This window comes from Rana temporaria, chromosome 2 (genome assembly GCF_905171775.1).
Source record: "Rana temporaria chromosome 2, aRanTem1.1, whole genome shotgun sequence".
NCBI classification, from domain to species: Eukaryota; Metazoa; Chordata; class Amphibia; order Anura; family Ranidae; genus Rana; species Rana temporaria.
In genome coordinates, this window is record NC_053490.1 from 423,512,565 (window position 1) to 423,531,459 (window position 18,895).

The 18,895-nt window shown below is 40.8% G+C and overlaps 1 protein-coding gene across 12 annotated transcripts in view; it reads right to left on the bottom strand.

The window, feature by feature from the left end:
• Positions 1-263: 263 nt before the first annotated feature.
• Positions 264-18,895, bottom strand: part of MAP7D2 (MAP7 domain containing 2) — a 167,357-nt gene continuing 148,725 nt past the window's right edge. For 4 of the 12 annotated variants that reach the window (XM_040338237.1, XM_040338236.1, XM_040338231.1 and 1 more), the window contains 7 exons: positions 16,815-17,019; positions 14,952-15,044; positions 12,686-12,739; positions 12,129-12,198; positions 11,001-11,190; positions 7,834-8,098; positions 266-1,461 (listed from right to left, as the gene is read on the bottom strand). In XM_040338237.1, coding sequence (XP_040194171.1) covers positions 7,858-8,098; positions 11,001-11,190; positions 12,129-12,198; positions 12,686-12,739; positions 14,952-15,044; positions 16,815-17,019 — 853 coding nt within the window. In that variant the 3' untranslated portion in view covers positions 266-1,461; positions 7,834-7,857. Of the gene's footprint in view, positions 1,462-7,833; positions 8,099-11,000; positions 11,191-12,128; positions 12,199-12,685; positions 12,740-14,951; positions 15,045-16,814; positions 17,020-18,895 lie in introns of all 12 variants that reach the window. The other 8 variants (XM_040338228.1, XM_040338235.1, XM_040338234.1 and 5 more) reach the window with 5 other exon arrangements.

Sequence of the window (18,895 nt, forward strand, 5' to 3'; positions counted from 1 at the left end):
TAACTGCGCATGCGTGCACTCTACGAAAATGATGGTGCAGTCAGCGGAATGATTGTCTGCATATCACATTCAGAAACTGCATATTTTTTTTAAATAAATATAAATTCATTGCAGACAATCGTTCCGCTGACTGCACCATCGTTTTCGTAGAGTGCACGCATGCGCAGTTACTTTCTTTGTTTGGCAGAGTAGATGACTTGATTCTTAGCAATATAAATTTTGTAAGTGTTAATGTCTTTCTGCCATGCACAGTACATCGGTTGATAATTGTCAGGCAAATTCCTCTGTGCACCCACGTCAGCCACTAAGGGCATGGATGACGCGTTGCGCACGTGCAGTGCGTGCAGTTTGGAGATGAACACAGGAAGTGACGCAGGTTGCACATTCTGTCAGGTTGATCAGTCTGTCAGAACACCCGTTTGGATCCAATTCCACATCTCCTCATTGATTCCCCAAGGTGACGATACCCTTAATTACCAATAACAAGATAAGGGTGTAGAGAGGGGCAGACCACCAACAGACAATATATGTAAAGGTTGATGTTTGCACATTTAAGCTCCTGGGCCATTCAGGAAAGCATTTTAATTTGCTTTTATGCCATATGACATAATTTGGTTTGTGACCTGTCATCATATATCCTATGGTGTTCTCAATGGTGCTACCATAAACTACTGCTACTGTTCTACAGCATCTGAAACAAAAGGTTAAACTGATCTACATTTACATCAAACACCAAGTTTCAGTCTTGCAGTACAGTGACTGAGAACCACCAATGTAGCACTGTCTAAAATATCAGGTTTGAACTCTCAACATAGCCATAAATATGAACATGATACCATCGCTGTAAGGTTTGGTTATTAACATTCGTACCACTTAAGCATCTGAACTGCACCAAAATGCACATTTGAAAACATTAAAACAGTCCATTTTCTTAAAAAGAACAATGCCATAGAACATAGAACGTATAGTAGACCTTCAACTTAAATAATTCAATAGCGGCCCTTCAGAGATTGTTGGACTACGACATCCATCTTCTACTGGCTGGGTAATAGAATGGTGGTAAAGTCCTGTTCAATCATAATGCTTACATTAGTTTGTTTCAATGATCAATCTATTTCATAAATTTTACAGAAGTCCGTGCTCAGTTTTGTATTAACACACGACTTTTACTTTTCCTCCACAGAACAAGTCAACCAAAAGTCCAATACAGGAGAAAATAGATCCAGTGAAAAGTTATCCTCCAACATGATGAGCTGTAGTCACAATCCAATATCAACGGTAATACTCCAGAGAACTGGTCGGCTTGGTCCTTCGCCGATGCAAACATTTGTTATGGTATAGATAAAGACTTGCAGGTTATAGTTGGCTCTGGAGGAAAATCCAGTTTCAGCTCTAGCTTGGTGTTTTACTGCCAGCAGCGTTTGTTGCTTCAAAGCTTGTTTGCTGAATTATTCTGCCAATCTGTTAAAAATAGACAAAAAAAATAAAAAAGATAAAAAAGAAGAAGGTTAAATTAATTTATACATCTCCCAATTTGTCAGGACAAGTTTAACATTCTAAAGTAGTGCTGCAAGCTAAAGAACAACTCCAGTGTATTTAAAACATACAATATCCTTTTGAAGAGAACTTCTCATTAGAAATATCCCATCAATCCATTTAATGTAAGTTACAGGCATGATCTTTTATAAAAAAAAATTGGCTAAAAAAGACTTTAAAGTAGAATTCCAAGCTAAACATTACTAGTCTTCAAAATATCCCCTCCCTCCTAACACCTATGCCGATTAACATGTAAAAGAATGAAAGGAAAAAGGGGAATGGCAGCCTCTAGCCCCCCTTTTCCTCATGGAAAAGTGGCGGGAGAGCGGTTTTAAAATGTCCTTTAGGAGCCTATCTCTATCAGGGAAGTTTCTGGCGGGCTCACAGGTATGAGGGGAACAAGGTACAGTGACCCCTCTGTGACCTGTGAAAGCCCGCTCAAATTCTAGGTCAAATGCAGGTCATCTCCCTGGCCCAGGAAAAAGTCCACGCAAAAGAGGTTTAAACTGGCATGGGCTAGGGCTATTTAAAGCAGGGTCCGTGACTAAGAGCTCAGTTGTTTTAGAGGACAAAAGAACTATGGTGTTCTCCCCCCCCCCCTTTTTATTATGTCGCGGATGTTGTTATGTGGTTGGGTCACCTTTGCGGCTTGCAAAGGGGGACTAGCTGTCAATATAAGTTTATATTTTATAATAAATAAAGTTAAAAAAAAAAAAAAAAAAAAAGGAATGATGCTTATATTGTTGATGAGTGCTTTGTTAAGTCTGGTTGGGTAATTTTTTGCAGCCTGAGCCGAAGTGGCTAGGCTTGCTAAAGTTATATAAATATATATTTTAATATCTTAATTTATTGTTTACCCTATAGCTATTTATTTATCTATTTATTTGTTATTATTAACCACTTAAGCCCCGGACCTTTAGGCAGCTTAATGCCCAGGCCATGTTTTGCGATTCGGCACTGCGTCGCTTTAACAGACAATTGCACGGTCGTGCGACGTGGCTCCCAAACAAAATTGGCGTCCTTTTTTCCCCACAAATAGAGCTTTCTTTTGGTGGTATTTGATCACCTCTGTGGTTTTTACTTTTTGCGCTATAAACAAAAATAAAGCAACAATTTTGAAAAAATGCAATATTTTTTTACTTTTTGTTATAATAAATATCCCCCAAAAACATATATAAAAAAAATTTCCCTCAGTTTAGGCCGATACGTATTCTTCGACCTATTTTTAGTAAAAAAAAAAAAAAAAAAAAATCGCAATAAGCGTTTATCGATTGGTTTGCGCAAAATGTATAGCGTTTACAAAATAGGGGATAGTTTTATTGCATTTTTAATTTTTTTTTTTTTTTTTACTACTAATGGCGGCGATCAGCAATTTTTTTCATGACTGCGACATTATGGCGGACACTTCGGACAATTTTGACACATTTTTGGGACCATTGTCATTTTCACAGCAAAAAATGCATTTAAATTGCATTGTTTATTGTGAAAATGACAGTTGCAGTTTGGGAGTTAACCACAGGGTACTGTAGGAGTTAGGGTACACCTAGTGTGTGTTTACAACTGTAGGGGGGTGTGGCTGTAGGACTGACGTCATCGATCGAGTCTCCCTATAAAAGGGATCACTCGATCGATCGATGCCACAGTGAAGCACGGGGAAGCCGTGTTTACATACGGCTCTCCCCGTTCTTCAGCTCCGGGGAGCGATCGCGACGGAGCGGCTATAAACAAATAGCCGCGCCGTCGTCCCGGATTGCTCCCCGAGGGAACCCGACCGCCACATGTAGCGGGGGGGTCCCGATCGGACCCCCGACCCGCGGAAAGGCAAGGACGTACATGTACGCCCATTTGCCTGTACGTGCCATATTGTGAACGTACATATACATGCGGCTGTCGGGAAGTGGTTAAAACCAAGAATAAACATCCGCGGCCTTTATTATCCAACAAGTTGTCTGCTGTCAATTTCTTTTATTCTAAGGTTTTAAGTGAGCTTTATTTATTTACTGTCTGCTTTCCCAAGATGTATATGCTTATCCATTTTTAGTCTGCACCAGTCTGGTCACACGAGGGAGCATTTTTAAAAACTAGGTGGTTTTAGCCTGAAACTCCACTTTAAAAAAAAAAAATAAACTCCAAGCAAATCACTAAATAAACAGTTGAATTATATTTCAATTTCTATTATTTCCTTTTAAAAAATACATTAATTTAGGGTTTGTACACTATAGCCCCACCATCACAATAATTATACAGTGGAACCTCGGATTTCGAGTAACGCAGTTAACGAGAGTTTCGCAATACGAGCATTTTTAAAAATCCTGACTCGGTTTGTTAATATAGTCTTACAAAACTAGCAGGATTCAAGCCACTGTGGTGTGCAGTACCGCATTTGGCCAGAGGTGGGGGAGGGGGGCGCCGGGAGCTGCTTGGAAATACTCAGTTCCCAAGTTTTTCTCCGAGTCTCTCGGTCGCCCCCCACCTCTGGCCACATGCGATATTGCATGCCATAGAAGTCAATGTGGAATTAATCATTTTCATTTCCATTGACTTCTATGGGGAAACTCGCTTTGATATGCGAGTGCTTTGGATTACAAGAATTCTCCTGGAAAGGATTATGCTCGTAATCCAAGGTTCCACTGTATATAGCATCTAAGAGAACTTTTATGAACCATTTTTTTCCCCCCAACATAACGTAACCTTAAAGCTGAATTTGAGGAATTCAGACACTTTGTAAAATGTGCTGGATTTCTAGGTATGAAGTCCAATGAGGCTCATGCCACCTCATGGAATTCTCTCTTTAATTTACTGTGGACACTTTACTGAGCCCTCGGAGCACAGCTATCACTATACTTCTACCGCTCCAACACTGGATCTTCTGGTGTCAGCTTCTGTAGCTGCATGCAATCACTGTGCTCATCCCTCCCTGCCTCCTGCCCAATGTGAGCACTTTGGATTTTATGTAAATTCATCACACAAAATAAAAAGGCTTCTGTGAATGAACAGCAGAGGGGAGGGACGGGCAGAGATGCTGTGGTGTGATATGACAGATAACCCCAGGAGTGTAGTGATAGCTGTACTCTAGGAGCCCCATACATATCCGTCAGATGCAAATAAAAAAAATTAAAATAAAAAAAGACGTCTACACTGTGCCATGTACCTCGGACTTAACTCATTGTAATTCAGCACATTTTACAAAATGGCTTTCCTGGATTCCAACTTTCATTTCAATTTGTTTTATGTGGTTGATCCAAAAAAAATAAACATTTATAATGGAATAAAAAATAAAAAAAGCATCCAGACTCACTAACCATCAGGTGAGCCTCTACAACATCCTAAATTACTCCTTACATTTATATTATATTGTATTATATTGTATTGTATTCCAGCTCCAGCCCCCCAGGAAGTCTTATATTTACCTTTACCAGATTTAGCAAAATATCACCCAAACCGCCATAGAATTAAACTCGTCTGAGGCAGGTAATGCAATATATGTGTACTCTAATGCACTTTAATAGGGAAATATTTTATTCCAATGTAATAAGTCTGTTTATAGTAGGATATACTGTATCCATTCTAAGAACTTGCTGCTGCGAATAAATATTTCTCGTATATTGCAAGTAAAAAAAAATGGTGCACAATGATCTCCCTTGATGCTCTATATGATCACGTTTACTGGAGCCAGCCTTGTGTTTTACGCACTTTTCCCATATTACGCACTTTTCCCACACCTGTCCGGCTGTGACTTATTAAGTCATTCATATCAAGTAATTCATCTTCATGATTTAGCAATTTTGCTTTCTAGGTCTCCTCTGTCTCCTTTTTGTTTCTACTGAAAAGCCTGTGGCGTGCAAACCAACCCAAAAACTCCACCCGGTGCAGGAAAAATGTGCAAAGGGTGATGCACAAAAAACTGACGGGTGCAAACATCAAATGGCCCTCCGAAAAGGGCCCAACCCTGATCCCCCAGGGCGTTAGGCTCCTGGCAGGGACTGAGGTAATCTGTGGTCCGTGCAGCTTCTGATCGCTAGTCTCAAAAGATTAGGGGTGAGATTTGATGCCATTGCTGTACTGCTTAGTTGCTCAAGGCTCATAGAAAGGAACCAAGATGGTCACCTCCACACAGAGACAGCGCAGAACAAAGCATGATAAATCTGTGATGGGGAAAGAACAGCTGCAGGCAGACCACAGGCAATGCCGATGACTAGTCATTTGTCCTTTTTCTGAAATTTTTTGGGCACAGCTTCTAGCGTTCAGTACCTCTTTAACCACTTAAGACCCTGACATTTATGCAGGTAAAGGACCTGGCCATTTTTTGCGATTCGGCACTGCGTCGCTTTAACCGACAATTGCGCGGTCGTGCGATGTCGCTCCCAAACAAAATTGGCATCTTTTTTCCCCACAAATAGAGCTTTCTTTTGGTGGTATTTGATCACCTCTGCAGTATTTATTTTTTGCGCTATAAACAAAAATAGAGCTTTTTGCTATAATAAATATCCCCCCAAAAATATATAAAAAACACTTTTTTTCCCTCAGTTTAGGCCGATACATATTGTACCTATTTAAAAAAAAAAAATCGCAATAAGCGTTTATCGATTGGTTTGCGCAAAATTTATAGCGTTTACAAAATAGGAGATAGTTTTTATTGCATTTTTATTCATTTTTTTTTTACTACTAATGGCGGCGATTTTTTTTGTGACTGACATTTTGGCGGACACATCGGACAATTTTAACACATTTTTGGGACCATTGTAATTTTCACAGCAAAAAAAATGCTATAAAAATGCATTGTTTACTGTGAAAATAACAATTGCAGTTTGGGAGTTAACCACTAGGCGGGCGCTGTAGGGGTTATGTGTGACCTCATATGTTTTTCTAACTGTAGGGGGGCGGGGCTGGATGTGTGACGTCATTGATTGCGTTTCCCACGATCAATGAAGCTGCCAATGAAGAACGGGGAAGCTGTGTTTACACACAGCTCTCCCCGTTCTTCAGCTCCGGGGACTGATCGCGGGACTCCGGTAGCGATTGGGTCCCGCGGCCATGGAGCTCCGGACCGGGTCGCGGGCACGCGCCTGCGACCCACGGCTGGGCACTTAAAGAGGACATACAGGTACATGCTTGTGCCCAGCCGTGCCATTCTGCCGACTATGGATGAGCTCTGGCGTGTTCGCATAGTACACGTGCAGAGCCCGCCAGGAAGTGTGCACGGCGCTGTGCTAATCACAGCCAGGGAGACATTGTCCCGATGCTCGGCTGCAGAGATCGGGAAATGTCTCCCTGGCTGTGATTAGCGCAGCGCCGTGCACACTTCCTGGCGGGCTCTGCACGTGTACTATGCGAACACGCCAGAGCTCATCCTTACTGCCGACATATCTGCAGGAGGCGGTCCCTAAGTGGTTAAAGCAGATCTAAACCCAAGAATGAAAATCTAATATATTGCAACTTACCATTCCTTAGGTGCGGTGACTTCATTATTTTCTGTACAGTAAAAACATACCCAAATCCACAGCACTGTTCAAATCTGCACTTTAGTGCTCAAAGGATCATCTGGGTGTCGACTCCTGTAGCCCGTCCCCGCTCAGAGAGTCACACTCTTCAATTAGGCTACCTATTCCATCCTTGTGAGCAAGCCCATTGGAGTGAAACGCGTTTAGAGAGTGGTCTTTTTGGGTGGAAATTTTATGTTTGCAGATATTTGACTGTTGGCAGAATAAAGTATCAGAATTGTAAAGTGTGACTCGCCTGGTTGCATTAGGTTCTAGGCTCAGTTTTTTCCCTTTATTTTCAACTGGTGATCATGCCAGTAACACTGGCACAGGGTGACAATTCTCATGCACCACAGGACTACAAACACCTTCCCTTCTTCACTGCTTCATAACAGAGCGGAGGGGTTCCTTGGCATCAGAGGTAGTTGGGACTAATGGATAACAGTGCAGCACAGGTGGTTATTAGCTGACAAGATTTCTAGCAGGATCAACTGTTTTTTGCATCAAATAGATGTAACCAAATGCTTTCAATGGTATATTTAGTGTACCAAAAAGAAGCATATCCCTGATATACCATTTAGGTCAGTTTTGCAACCCAATTCTAACATGGTAAACTTCCTCTTGTTCGTTTAACACCACTAGTGGCGCTATAGACATCTTAGAAAAAAATGTAAAAAACAACATTAAAAAGTAAGCAGTTAACAATAAATGTGACATTGTGCCATACTTAGAAGACAACGATCACAAGATGAACGTATTTTCCCAAGTGGATTCTGTCTTTTCTCTACATGCATAAGTACACTAAATTAAACATTACCCATATTACAGTGTGCTGTGTAAATCAGCAGATTGTGTTAAGTTTGGGTTCTTGTCCTGGACTGTTAAATCCATCAATAAGGTTTCTATTACAGTCATCAATGTGTATACTTTCACTCGAGATCTTGGAGTAAGTGGCCTGACCAGTGAAATCCAGAAGATCTTCCAAGGCTCTGGAATTATTAGTCCCATTCTCCAAACTTGGATTGAGGTCATTCAGCGGTGAAAATTCTGGGATGGATATGAGCTCTTCTTTAGATACTGGACTGCGAGAAAATATCGACAATTACATAGAGATAAACATTGTACAAAATGAAAGTGCATGTTTTATACAAAAGGAAAGGAAAGGTAGGCAGCTGCATATATTAAATTATTTAGGGGTTTTATGACAGTATACAGGAAGGAAATGAAACCCTACATCCCATACCAATGAGGCCCACACCCCATACTTCGTAAACTCTACCTCTCACCATTTAAATAAACCTGGCCCTAAATAAATACAGGAAACATGCGTTTTCAAATGAAGATTACCTGGTGGTTGTGCTGAGCATTTGGCTTTAATACTCCTCAAGTCACTGACCTGTACCAGGCATGCAGATAAGAAACCAGAATTCCATATCTGCATGCTTGTTCCAGGTCTATAAATTGACTGGAAGGCCACCAAGGATCACCAGGTATTTTTGAATTTTGGGGTTATATGTATGAATTTTCCTAGGAATACGTGGCAAATATTTAAATTTAGTATAGTTGTAACCACAAGTATGTATAGATTTTTCAATTTCCAGAATAGGCGTACCTAAAGCCCTACAGTATGTATATGGTTACTATATGGAGGTTAGGCTCCAATTTTAAATAAAACAAAAATTACATACAACTGCTGTAACCATTAAAGCCTACAATCAGTCTGCAGGAAGGGTTATATACGATTTTTCCAATAAGCTCTCTCAGCATCAGGTCTTTGGGAAGATGGGGACAGTTGCTTTCAGGAAAAGTATATTTACTAAGCATTTAGTGAAATTTTAAGGTAGAGTAACCGTAACCATGTGTTTGGACCAACTGAGGTGGTCCTCATCTCTTGCTCAATTTTTTTCAGATATATTTTCATTAAAAAAACTGCCACTATTTGATTCCACCCCATTCTAATGAAGTGACGTAGTCTAAAGATTCTCAAGGGCACTGCCAAAGGACTCCAAACCCATACACGCCCAACCTTTATTTCTGCCCTTTTAATTCAATTTAAGTTACACAAGGAGCTCTTGCACAGACCCGTCTGTTTCTAAACTTGCAATGGAAAGAAGACATTTGAAAACGGTCTGAATGCTATAAACAAAAAGGTTTCTTTCATGATTTTTCCATAGATGGTCCATTTTAGGGATTCTGCATTCACTTTCACCAACGCAAAAGCATTAACATTTCACATCATGCTGTGATAAAACAAATCCTCTTCCATCCAATTATCCTTTTAGTGCTTACTTATATAAAAAGCCGATACTGATATTCTGACAGGTGTTACAACTGTCTTTATTCAATAATAAAAATTACAGGGAAACAATGAGCATGTAAAATATATTGCTCAATGTTAAAAATAAAGTTTACGTATGGACTATTTTGCATATCTACATTGGTCCAGCTTGGCTACTATATGGAGCCAGCTTGGACCAATGTATGAATGTGTGCCAAACTAAAGCCCCATTCACATGGGTCAAATGTGGGAGACAGCGGGTGGTTAATATGGGAGACAGAAGTCGGCCATCTGGGTGGCTTCTGTCAGATGAGCACAGCAGCTGACTGACTCGCGATCAGCTCTCTCCACCCATGGTGAAGAGCGCTGGTCGGAGTGTTCTGGCAAGAGGCCCTCCCCCTGTCAGAACACAACAGTTCAGCAGGGGAGATTGTTGTACTAACCTTGCATAGTTAGTACAGCGGCTCCAAACCAATACTGTGTACCAGGCTTTAGCTAATCCCTGTGGAAGCTTAAAGTCACTGTAGTAGGCACTCCTACTACAGTGATTGCTCCTAGCCTCCAGGTCCCATGACCATCCCCCCCTCTGTTGCCTAGTGAATACAGGTGGTCACTTGCATGGCCCAAGCACCATTCAGAGAACACCCTTTGCGTGTTCTCTGAAAGGACCAAGGAGAGATCATGACAGTACTTCGACCACATTTCATTGATAAAATATCAAAATGTGTTGAAATGGGACCCATGCAAGTGATGTCCTGTGTATATTAAGCAGCAGAGCAACCTGGAATGCTAGAGGCAACCACTGTAGTAGTGGGGCCTGCTACAGTAATTTCCAGCTTCCATAGGGATCAGCCAGGTGTGCCAGATACATAGTTATGCATTTTACATTGTATTACACTTTGCCAGCTTTTAACATGGGAAAACCCAATTCTCTGTATGTAGAATTCTGTTTTGGGCAACTTATCTACAATTTTTTTGCAGATTTCTGCATGTCAAAATAATTCAATTAAATCTAAATAGTGTTACCAAACACAATACATTTATTTCACTTGCACCACCAAGGAAAGTCTAGTGTAATCCACCATTTTCCTTGGTGAGAAGCTGGAGTGGGGGCTTTTTGTAGAGTGATGTGAATTACACCACATTTCTCAAGTTTTCAATTTTTTTGCCAATGTCCAATTTTGATCTTTTTTCTATACACAACGCGAATATCGGAGCTTTTTAGTTTCATGCTTTTATGAACTGCAGTAGAACAAGCACATTTATTAGTTCCTCAAAATAAGAAATCTCTAGGGGATCTTTATAAGAGAAACAGAGCTCCTTCTGTGCTAGATACAGAATTTCACAAGGCACAGGGACCAAGTGTTCGTCTCGGTTTTCCACGCTTACAGAAGAATTCTGAAAAGCTTCTAATCTATAGAAGCCTCCTTTTATGAACTCCATATTCTTCTCCTCTCTCCACCATACTGGACCCATCTTGACTTTTTTGCCTTCTAACCTAACCAATTTTTATTGTGCAACTCCCACTACCTTCTGTCATTGCCATTTCCTATACCCAATTGATCTAGTGCCTCCATTACATCATCGCTTTGACTTTGATTATACGCTTGTATAGGAAGGGCCTTCATCCATCATTGCCTGCAATCTAAAGGAGTGACATTTGGTAGACATGCAGTGTATTATGTTGCTGCTTTTTAACTAAGTACCTCACATCCATTGACTGAACTTCATCCGTGGAATCGTCCAGACTGTTACATTTCCCTTCAAATGCATCAAGTTGGATAAGGCTAACATTTGTTTTCAGGCCACTGGAGAACAATTCTTTAGGCTTTGTTTCAATGATTGCAACATCAGGTTTTGTATCTTCTGTATGAGAGGATAACCCATTGACTTGCACTAAAATACCAGCAACAGGGGGGAAAAAAATAAAAGAAATCAGCACCAATATATGTGTTGAATTGTAATTATTTACAACAACCCCACTCTACTGAAGGAAATACACCGTAAGGTATATTTGTTCAGGTTGTTGGTACAAAACAGGGAGCACACATGGACGTTCGAGACCATACATGGGAGAACATTTCTCATTATGCTTGATATGTCTGTGCACTAAAATACCAGCAACAGGGAGAGGAAAAAATAAAAGAAATCAGCACCAATAAATGTGTTGAATTGTATTTACAACACACCCCACTCTACTACTACTTATTTGAGACCTGCATTTTTGTTCACCGGTTCAGGTGCGATTCAGGTGCAAAGTTTTACTAGAAATTGCACAGGATTTATTTTTTTTTTTTTTATAAAAACAGACCACGACTGGCCCACAGATATGTGAACCAGCTCCATAGAGAAAACTTGAACTATGTGAGGCTGTATGCCCTACTGCCATCTTAAATCTCGAGGACTTCAGCCTTTTTTCTACCACGGTTTCTGGAATGGTTCTCGGCCACCTTTGCATTTAGAGTGTTCCCACACATCCCAAGGCATTCTTCATATTATATAACAAATGGATAAAACTTTTAAAAAGGCAAGTGGGACAACTTTCTTGTAACAGTAACAGCAAATGTGAATCTCAAGGACAGAGATCTTGCCACCAGATTCCCTAGCAGGTGTAAGAAACCAATATTTAATTGAAATACATGTTGGGGGGGACATTCCTCCTGAAAACAAAGGACATCACAAAAGCCAACAAAAACGTAAAATATAAATTACTTCCACTTCAGTAGGCTGTGTCCCCCCAAAACAATTTGATGTCATACATTAATTTCCTATTTCATGGTATACTACCTAATATTAAACATTTTTTATTTATTTTTTTAATCTAAATGACCCACCTGTTTCATTATCCTTTGGTCTATTTTCAGAATTTAAAGATGACTGAACCTCTGGTCTTGGATCATCTTTCTGGAAAAAGTAAAAAAAACAAAAAACACAATGATGACAATAGAAACATTATACAGAAGTGGAATTGGGCAAACAAAGCTTTAACCATATGTAGTACATCGGTTATCTGTATGTTTATTATCTCAGGCAGTAATACAGACTCAATATACATGCTGTACATCTTAACCATTCACATACATGGCTGCCTAGATTAGTTTACAAATGAAAATACTGACAATTTTACAAGCACCTACACAATCATTTTAGAGGCAACTGGCAGTTTTTTAAACTGAGCTAGCAAAAGTACCTGTTTCAGCATGGGAAAGACTGATTAAAAAATTCTGGGGTTTGGAGAGTCATAGAACACAGCCTGCAACTGGAGGGGAGGTGTGTGCATGGGGGGGGGGGGGGGGGGGGGGGAAATCAATGGCAGTTCAGTTTAAATGTTTTATTTTATATAGCAGTTCAATGGTCTAGAAAACCTAGAAACCATCACAAGGAAGCATACCTTTGTTTCTTGAACGTCGCCCCTCCTTGTCCTTTTCATGATCTCATCAATTCTCTGTATATATATAAAAAAAAATAATCATCAGAATAAGGAGAGGTGGGCAGATGGTCACAATCTCCACCAGCCAATCAGAGGAAGATTTGGACCCAATAATACAAAGTTGCTTGTGAACAGATGAGCAGCTCTCAGCCTAACTCAACTTTGTATGAAAATGAGAATGAGAATGAGATGGGAAGGTTCCGTATTGCTGCAGAAACACAGCTCTGTTTAATGTATTTCGCTGATATGACATACAGTGCCAACAGCAACTGCATTGATTACTAAAGGAAATAGACAGCTTGGTCCAAACAAAATATTTAAACTAATAGTATACCTGGAGTTAAGCTTTAAAATCAACCTGATCTGGCCTAAAAAGCAACCAACAGTGCTAAAATACAGGCTATTACCATTTAGTTCGTAAAAGCATTGTGGTGACCTAGGGGACTAGCCAAATTCAGTTTTAATTTCATCACTTTGGCCAAAATGTAGTAACTTTTTGTGAAATACCATTTTTGAAGATGCATTGAAGTCAATTTGAAAAGGTGAAGTGTGGTTTTTAAGAGTGCAATAGAAAATTTGAAAGCAATGCTATACAATTAACCACTGCCGACCAGGCAATAGCCACGTGATGGCTACAGCGCGGTTGGATAATTGTGGGAGGGTGTACAATGATGTTTTTCTCCCAGAATCATGCTTCTTCCACACCACCTGGGGCGCGCGTTTCTGTGCTCGCCGGGTTCTCAGGACAGGGCACGTCACAGGGGGAAAAGGGCCAATCCCAATGACAGAGCGATGACTTAACAACTCGGCGTCATGTCCGGTGTTCTCTCTCACATGTGAGGAGAGAGAGAAGCTGCAGCATGAGGCTGCTTGATTTTTTTTTGTTATACATTCCAATGGCACATCTGTGCCCCACCATTGCCACATCTGTGCCCCACTACTGCCACATTTTTGTTATACATTCCAAGTGCCCAGCAGTGCCACATCTGTGCCCCATCAGTTCCATATTTTTGTTATACATTCCAAGCTCCCAGCAGTGCCACATCTGTGCCCCAGCAGGGCACCATGAGTGCACATCTGTGCTCTACAGAGCCACTAAAGTGCCCATCAGTAGGTGCTCATCAGTGCCACCCTATCAGTGAATCCTTATCAGTGCCCGTCAGCGCCGTAAAAATGTGTAAAAAAATAAGTTTTCATTTTTTTCCACATTTTTCAAAAACGTGTTAAAAAAAAAAAAAAAAATTACATGTTTAACACGCTCATTGAGCCTCAGAATATACATTGGGGTGTTTTCTTTCCAAAACAAGGTCATCTTGTGGGAGTTTCCATTGTCCTGGTGCTCCAGGGCCTTCAAAAAAGTGTGATAGGTTGTCAGGAAATTATATATGCAATTTATGCCCCTAGAACACCTGACGGTGCTCCCTGCATGTTGGGACTCTATGTGGCCAGGCTGTGTATAAAGTCTGTGTATAAAGTCTCATACATGTGGTATCACCATACTCAGGAGGAGTAGCAGAATGCGTTTTGGGGTGTAGTTGTAAATATGCATATGCCATGTAGTTGTAAATTTGCATATGCCAAAAAACCTGTTATGACAATTTTGTAAAAAGAAAAAAAAAAAAAAAAACACACACAATTAATACATGAAAAAATCTTAATTTTGCAAAGAATCATGGGAAAAAATTCAAAAAAAAGGGGCCATTTGGGGGGTATTTGTATTTCCTGGCTTGTTAGTGTCTCAAGAAATTAGATGGGGTGTGAGTACATCAGGTGTGAACAATTTTCATGGCATCATAGCTTATAAACCAACTTTCACACAGACCAAATAATATACACAGATTTGGGTTATTGTTCCTGAAGATATGTAGCAGTATAAAATTTAATTTGGGCCAAAATCTATGAAGAAAAATTACTAATTTGCTAAATTTTATGACAGAAACAAAAAAGTAAATACATAACCTACTAAATGAAACAAGCTAAACTAACCTACATTCACCTAACAAACCGGAAACCCTCTAAATAAAAAAATCCCCCCCCCCCCCCCCCAATTATACATAAGAAGCTCAATGAGTGAATATGAATGCTTCCACTGAGGTGAAATTTCACCAATTGTAAAATTGGTCATCCCTATTAGTCATAACGATCATAATCTTATGCTGTGACAGGGCATGATAATGCTGATGCAAGCTTGTTCTGCCAGTACATATCCAGTAAACGGAAGGCTTACCTTCTTTCTCTCCAGTCGTTCTTGTTCAATCTGCTGTATGATCTGTTCTCGCTCTACTCTCATGGCTTCTGCTGCTTCTCGGGCCTCTTCTTTCTAAGAGTGACACAAAAGTAAGTCACAAATATATAACACTAGGTTTAACAAGCACTATGGTGGTTATATGATTTATGAAGACCATTGTATCGTACAAGACCAAGGATGGCATTTACTGTAGGTAAAATAAGGAACTGAATCTTTGAGACTATATGCCACCTATATTAAAAAGAAACTAAAGGTTTAAGATACATTATATTTTTTATGTTTAATTACCTATACATACAGTATATACATAAATATATTAATACAAACACAATTTGAAAATAAAAACATGAAGGCAATAAGCACAGCATACAGGCCAGATTTTCATATACAACAGTGTACTAAGCTTTCATGCGACATTAAAGTTATCATGTACAGTATTGCAGGAAATGTTTCTAGAAAATTCCAATAGCCTGGCTGTCACGCAGACCCATTATCTTGAAAACCAAGGTTTCTTGCAATGGGAAAGGGATACCTTTTTTCGGGATTTATAATTAGAGTGAGACTAGGAGCCACCATCTGTTTAAGAAAAAAAAAAGTCCTGTGCTTCGCAATGGGTTTAGTAGAGTTCTTTATGGTTGGATTTTAATTCTGTATCCAAAGTGTCAATCGAGAAATCATTAATATACCACCAAATCGATCCCACGCAGGTTTTACATTTTAATTTTATATTAATTTTTTGAAATGCACATAAACTAATCTTTGTAAAAACAAAAAAAAATTGCAGGAAAGCAGACAAACTGACTTCTGAAAGATTTGGATCTAGCTTACAAATACAAAACTCCGTAACCGGGTAAAGCCCTTTTACTTACCTACACCAAGAGGCTGCTAGACTGATCCCTGCAGCTTATTTTACCCTGCACTCCAGCAGTCAAATGCCCCTGACATCACCAAGACTGATGCAAGGACCAAAGCCAAACACAAGGACACCAAAGGGCAGTCCACGGTTGGAGCATAGGGGAGAGCAGTTTACAGGGGGAGTGGAGGATCAGGTAAGTAATGGTCCTTTTAACATCCCCTAAACATAAACAAGCAGCGAGCCCTTGGGCTTAAAAAAATGGGTGGAAAAATGTTTTTTGTTGCTGGTGCTGTTCCAGCATTCACTAGACTGGGACTATTGTTTCAGCTGACCACCTCCTTCCCGGGAAACCTTCCCCACCACTGAATGAATCAAATATTGCCCTGCCTACCCCAGGTATATGAGCAAGTAACACTTGCAGAAGTCACCCACTAAAGGTTCTGTAGGCAGGAATCCAGTGTACAGACACTGGCACCGGCATGTTGAAGGTTGGTATTATTGAGGAGGAGACCAAGACTATAAAAGAAATGCCTTGTATGTAGGAAGGTGCAAGGATCACCGATGAGAAAGTACTGGTTAAAAACTCCTTTTCCTCACTATAGAATTTTTTAGGGCATGTGACTGATAATGGTCTGCTTCAGACTGGTCTAAATTCTGGCGCTAGAAGATTGGAAAAGAGCTCTGCACAGTATTGGAACTTGCTGCTGGTATGGGTGAGACATTACACTTTGTGTGCATTGCTGGTCTCATTCTTGTAGGGACTTAAAAGAGAACTATAGGCAAAACTTTTCATTTTGGATAGAGTAAGGGAAAATTATAACCCCTGTCATTCCTTTTGCCATCCGTTTCACATTCGGATGATTTCCCTTCACTCCCTGTCCCAGTCTGTGCTCTTTTTCAATGTAAAAAATGTGAAAGTGTGTGTTGCACACCCACTTTACCAATAATCAAAAGGTTACCTATGAAGATGCCATTATATCATGTACCTGCTTTTCCAGATAGGCCTGCAATTCCTTTTCTTGTATTTCCTTCAGGAGTCTTTCTTCCTCTGCTTTTCTGTTTGCTTCTTCTTCGGCTTTCCTTTTGGCTTCCTCCTCTTCTTGCCTTTTCTTCTCCGCCAGCAAAGCTGCTTCTGCTTTTAGACGTTGCCTCTCCTCCTCTGCCTTCCTCCTATCCTCTTCCTTCTTCAACCTAGAAGCACACAGTACAATACAAGAAAATTAGATGGTTTTACATGGGAGAAATAGGAAACATCTTGTGAAACATCAGTAAAATGGATTTGGTTACCCTGACACTATTACTGGATCGGTTCATATCTAAACTCCAAATTAGTCTCCTTAAGGTGATCATACAAAATGCGGAGCTTAAAAAAAAAAAAAAAAAAAAATAGAGTTACGTACCGGTAACGTCTTTTCCAGTAGTCTTTCAGGACAGCCCACAATTGAGAGATACTCCTCCTCTTCCTCTAGGAAACACTGCGCCAGCCCATAAATTTCTCACTCCCCCTGCCAGACCTCAGTATTTATACGAGCACCTCCGGTCAGCTGGGGAGACACAAGAACATGTTAATAACATACAATTACATATCAACATCATGTCCTGGTCTTGAAATCAGACTACCTCTATTCGGGTGGGTACCCAGGGCTGTCCTGAAAGACTACTGGAAAAGACGTTACCGGTACGTAACTCTATTTTTCCCCTCCCGTCTTTCAGGACAGCCCACAATTGAGAGGATAACCGAGAACTTACCAACTAGGGTGGGACTATGGCTTGCAAAACCTTTCGTCCAAAGGCTTGCTCACCTGCCGAAACCAGGTCCACCCTGTAGTGTTTAACGAAGGTGGTGTAGCTGGACCATGTTGCTGCTTTGCAAATCTGTTCCGGCGTTGCTCCCGCTCTTTCTGCTTGAGAGGTTGCCAGCGCTCGAGTGGAGTGTGCTTTAATTCCTGTAGGGATATCCCTACCAGCCAAAGTGTATGCTTGCTCAATGCTTAGTCTTAGCCACCTGGCAATAGTGCGCCTGGATGCTTTGCATCCCTTCCTGGTTCCAGAAAATAAAACAAATAGTGAGTCTGACCGTCTAAACGGTTTAGTCACCTCTAAATAATGTAGGATACTTCTCCTAACATCTAACGTACTGAAACGTCGTTCCCCTTTCCCCCGAAGGGTTGGAACAAAAAGAGGGTAAAACTATATCTTGACTCCTGTGAAACTTTGAAGTCACTTTAGGAAGAAAGGCTGGATCGGTCTTGAAAACGACCCGATCCGGGAAAATAACACAAAAAGGGGGTCTGATCGATAGAGCTTCTAGCTCGCTGACCCTCCTAGCAGTGGTCACTGCAACCAAAAAAGCTGTTTTTAAGGTTAAATCCCTTAGAGAACAATTATCTAAGGGCTCAAAGGGAGTACCCGTTAGGGTACGCAATACCAGAGACAGGTCCCAACTGGGGAAGGGTGGCCCTCGAGCTGGTCTCTGTCTGGATAGTGCTTTAAAGAACCTGACTATCCAGGGACTGGTGGCCAGAGGTTTTTCTAAATACACCGTAAGTGCCGAAACCTGCCCTTTAAGGGTGCTAACCGAAAGACCCTTATCTGCCCCACACTGAAGAAATTCTAAGACAGCCGTGGGGCTCTGTACAGAACAGGGGCAATTTACACACCATTCGTTGAAACGAAGCCAAACCTTCTTGTAAATTTTGCGGGTCTCCTTTTTTCTACTATTAAGGAGGGTGGCAATTAAACCTTCGGAAAATCCCTTGGATCTTAGTATGGCTTCCTCAGTAGCCACGCTGCTAGCCTCCACCTGTGGACTTGTGGACATAGGACTGGGCCCTGTGATAGAAGATCCTCCCGCTGAGGTAGAAATAAGGGTGGTTCTGCCGCTAATTGTTTGAGGACTGAGAACCAAGCCCTCTTGGGCCAGTAAGGAGCTACCAGGACTAGAGAGGTGTGCTCTAATTGGAATTTTCTCAGTACTGCTGGAAGAAGTACCGGAGGTGGGAATGCATAGCATCTTCCGAACTTCCAGCTTTGGGACAGGGCATCCACTCCCCTTGCTCCTTCTCCC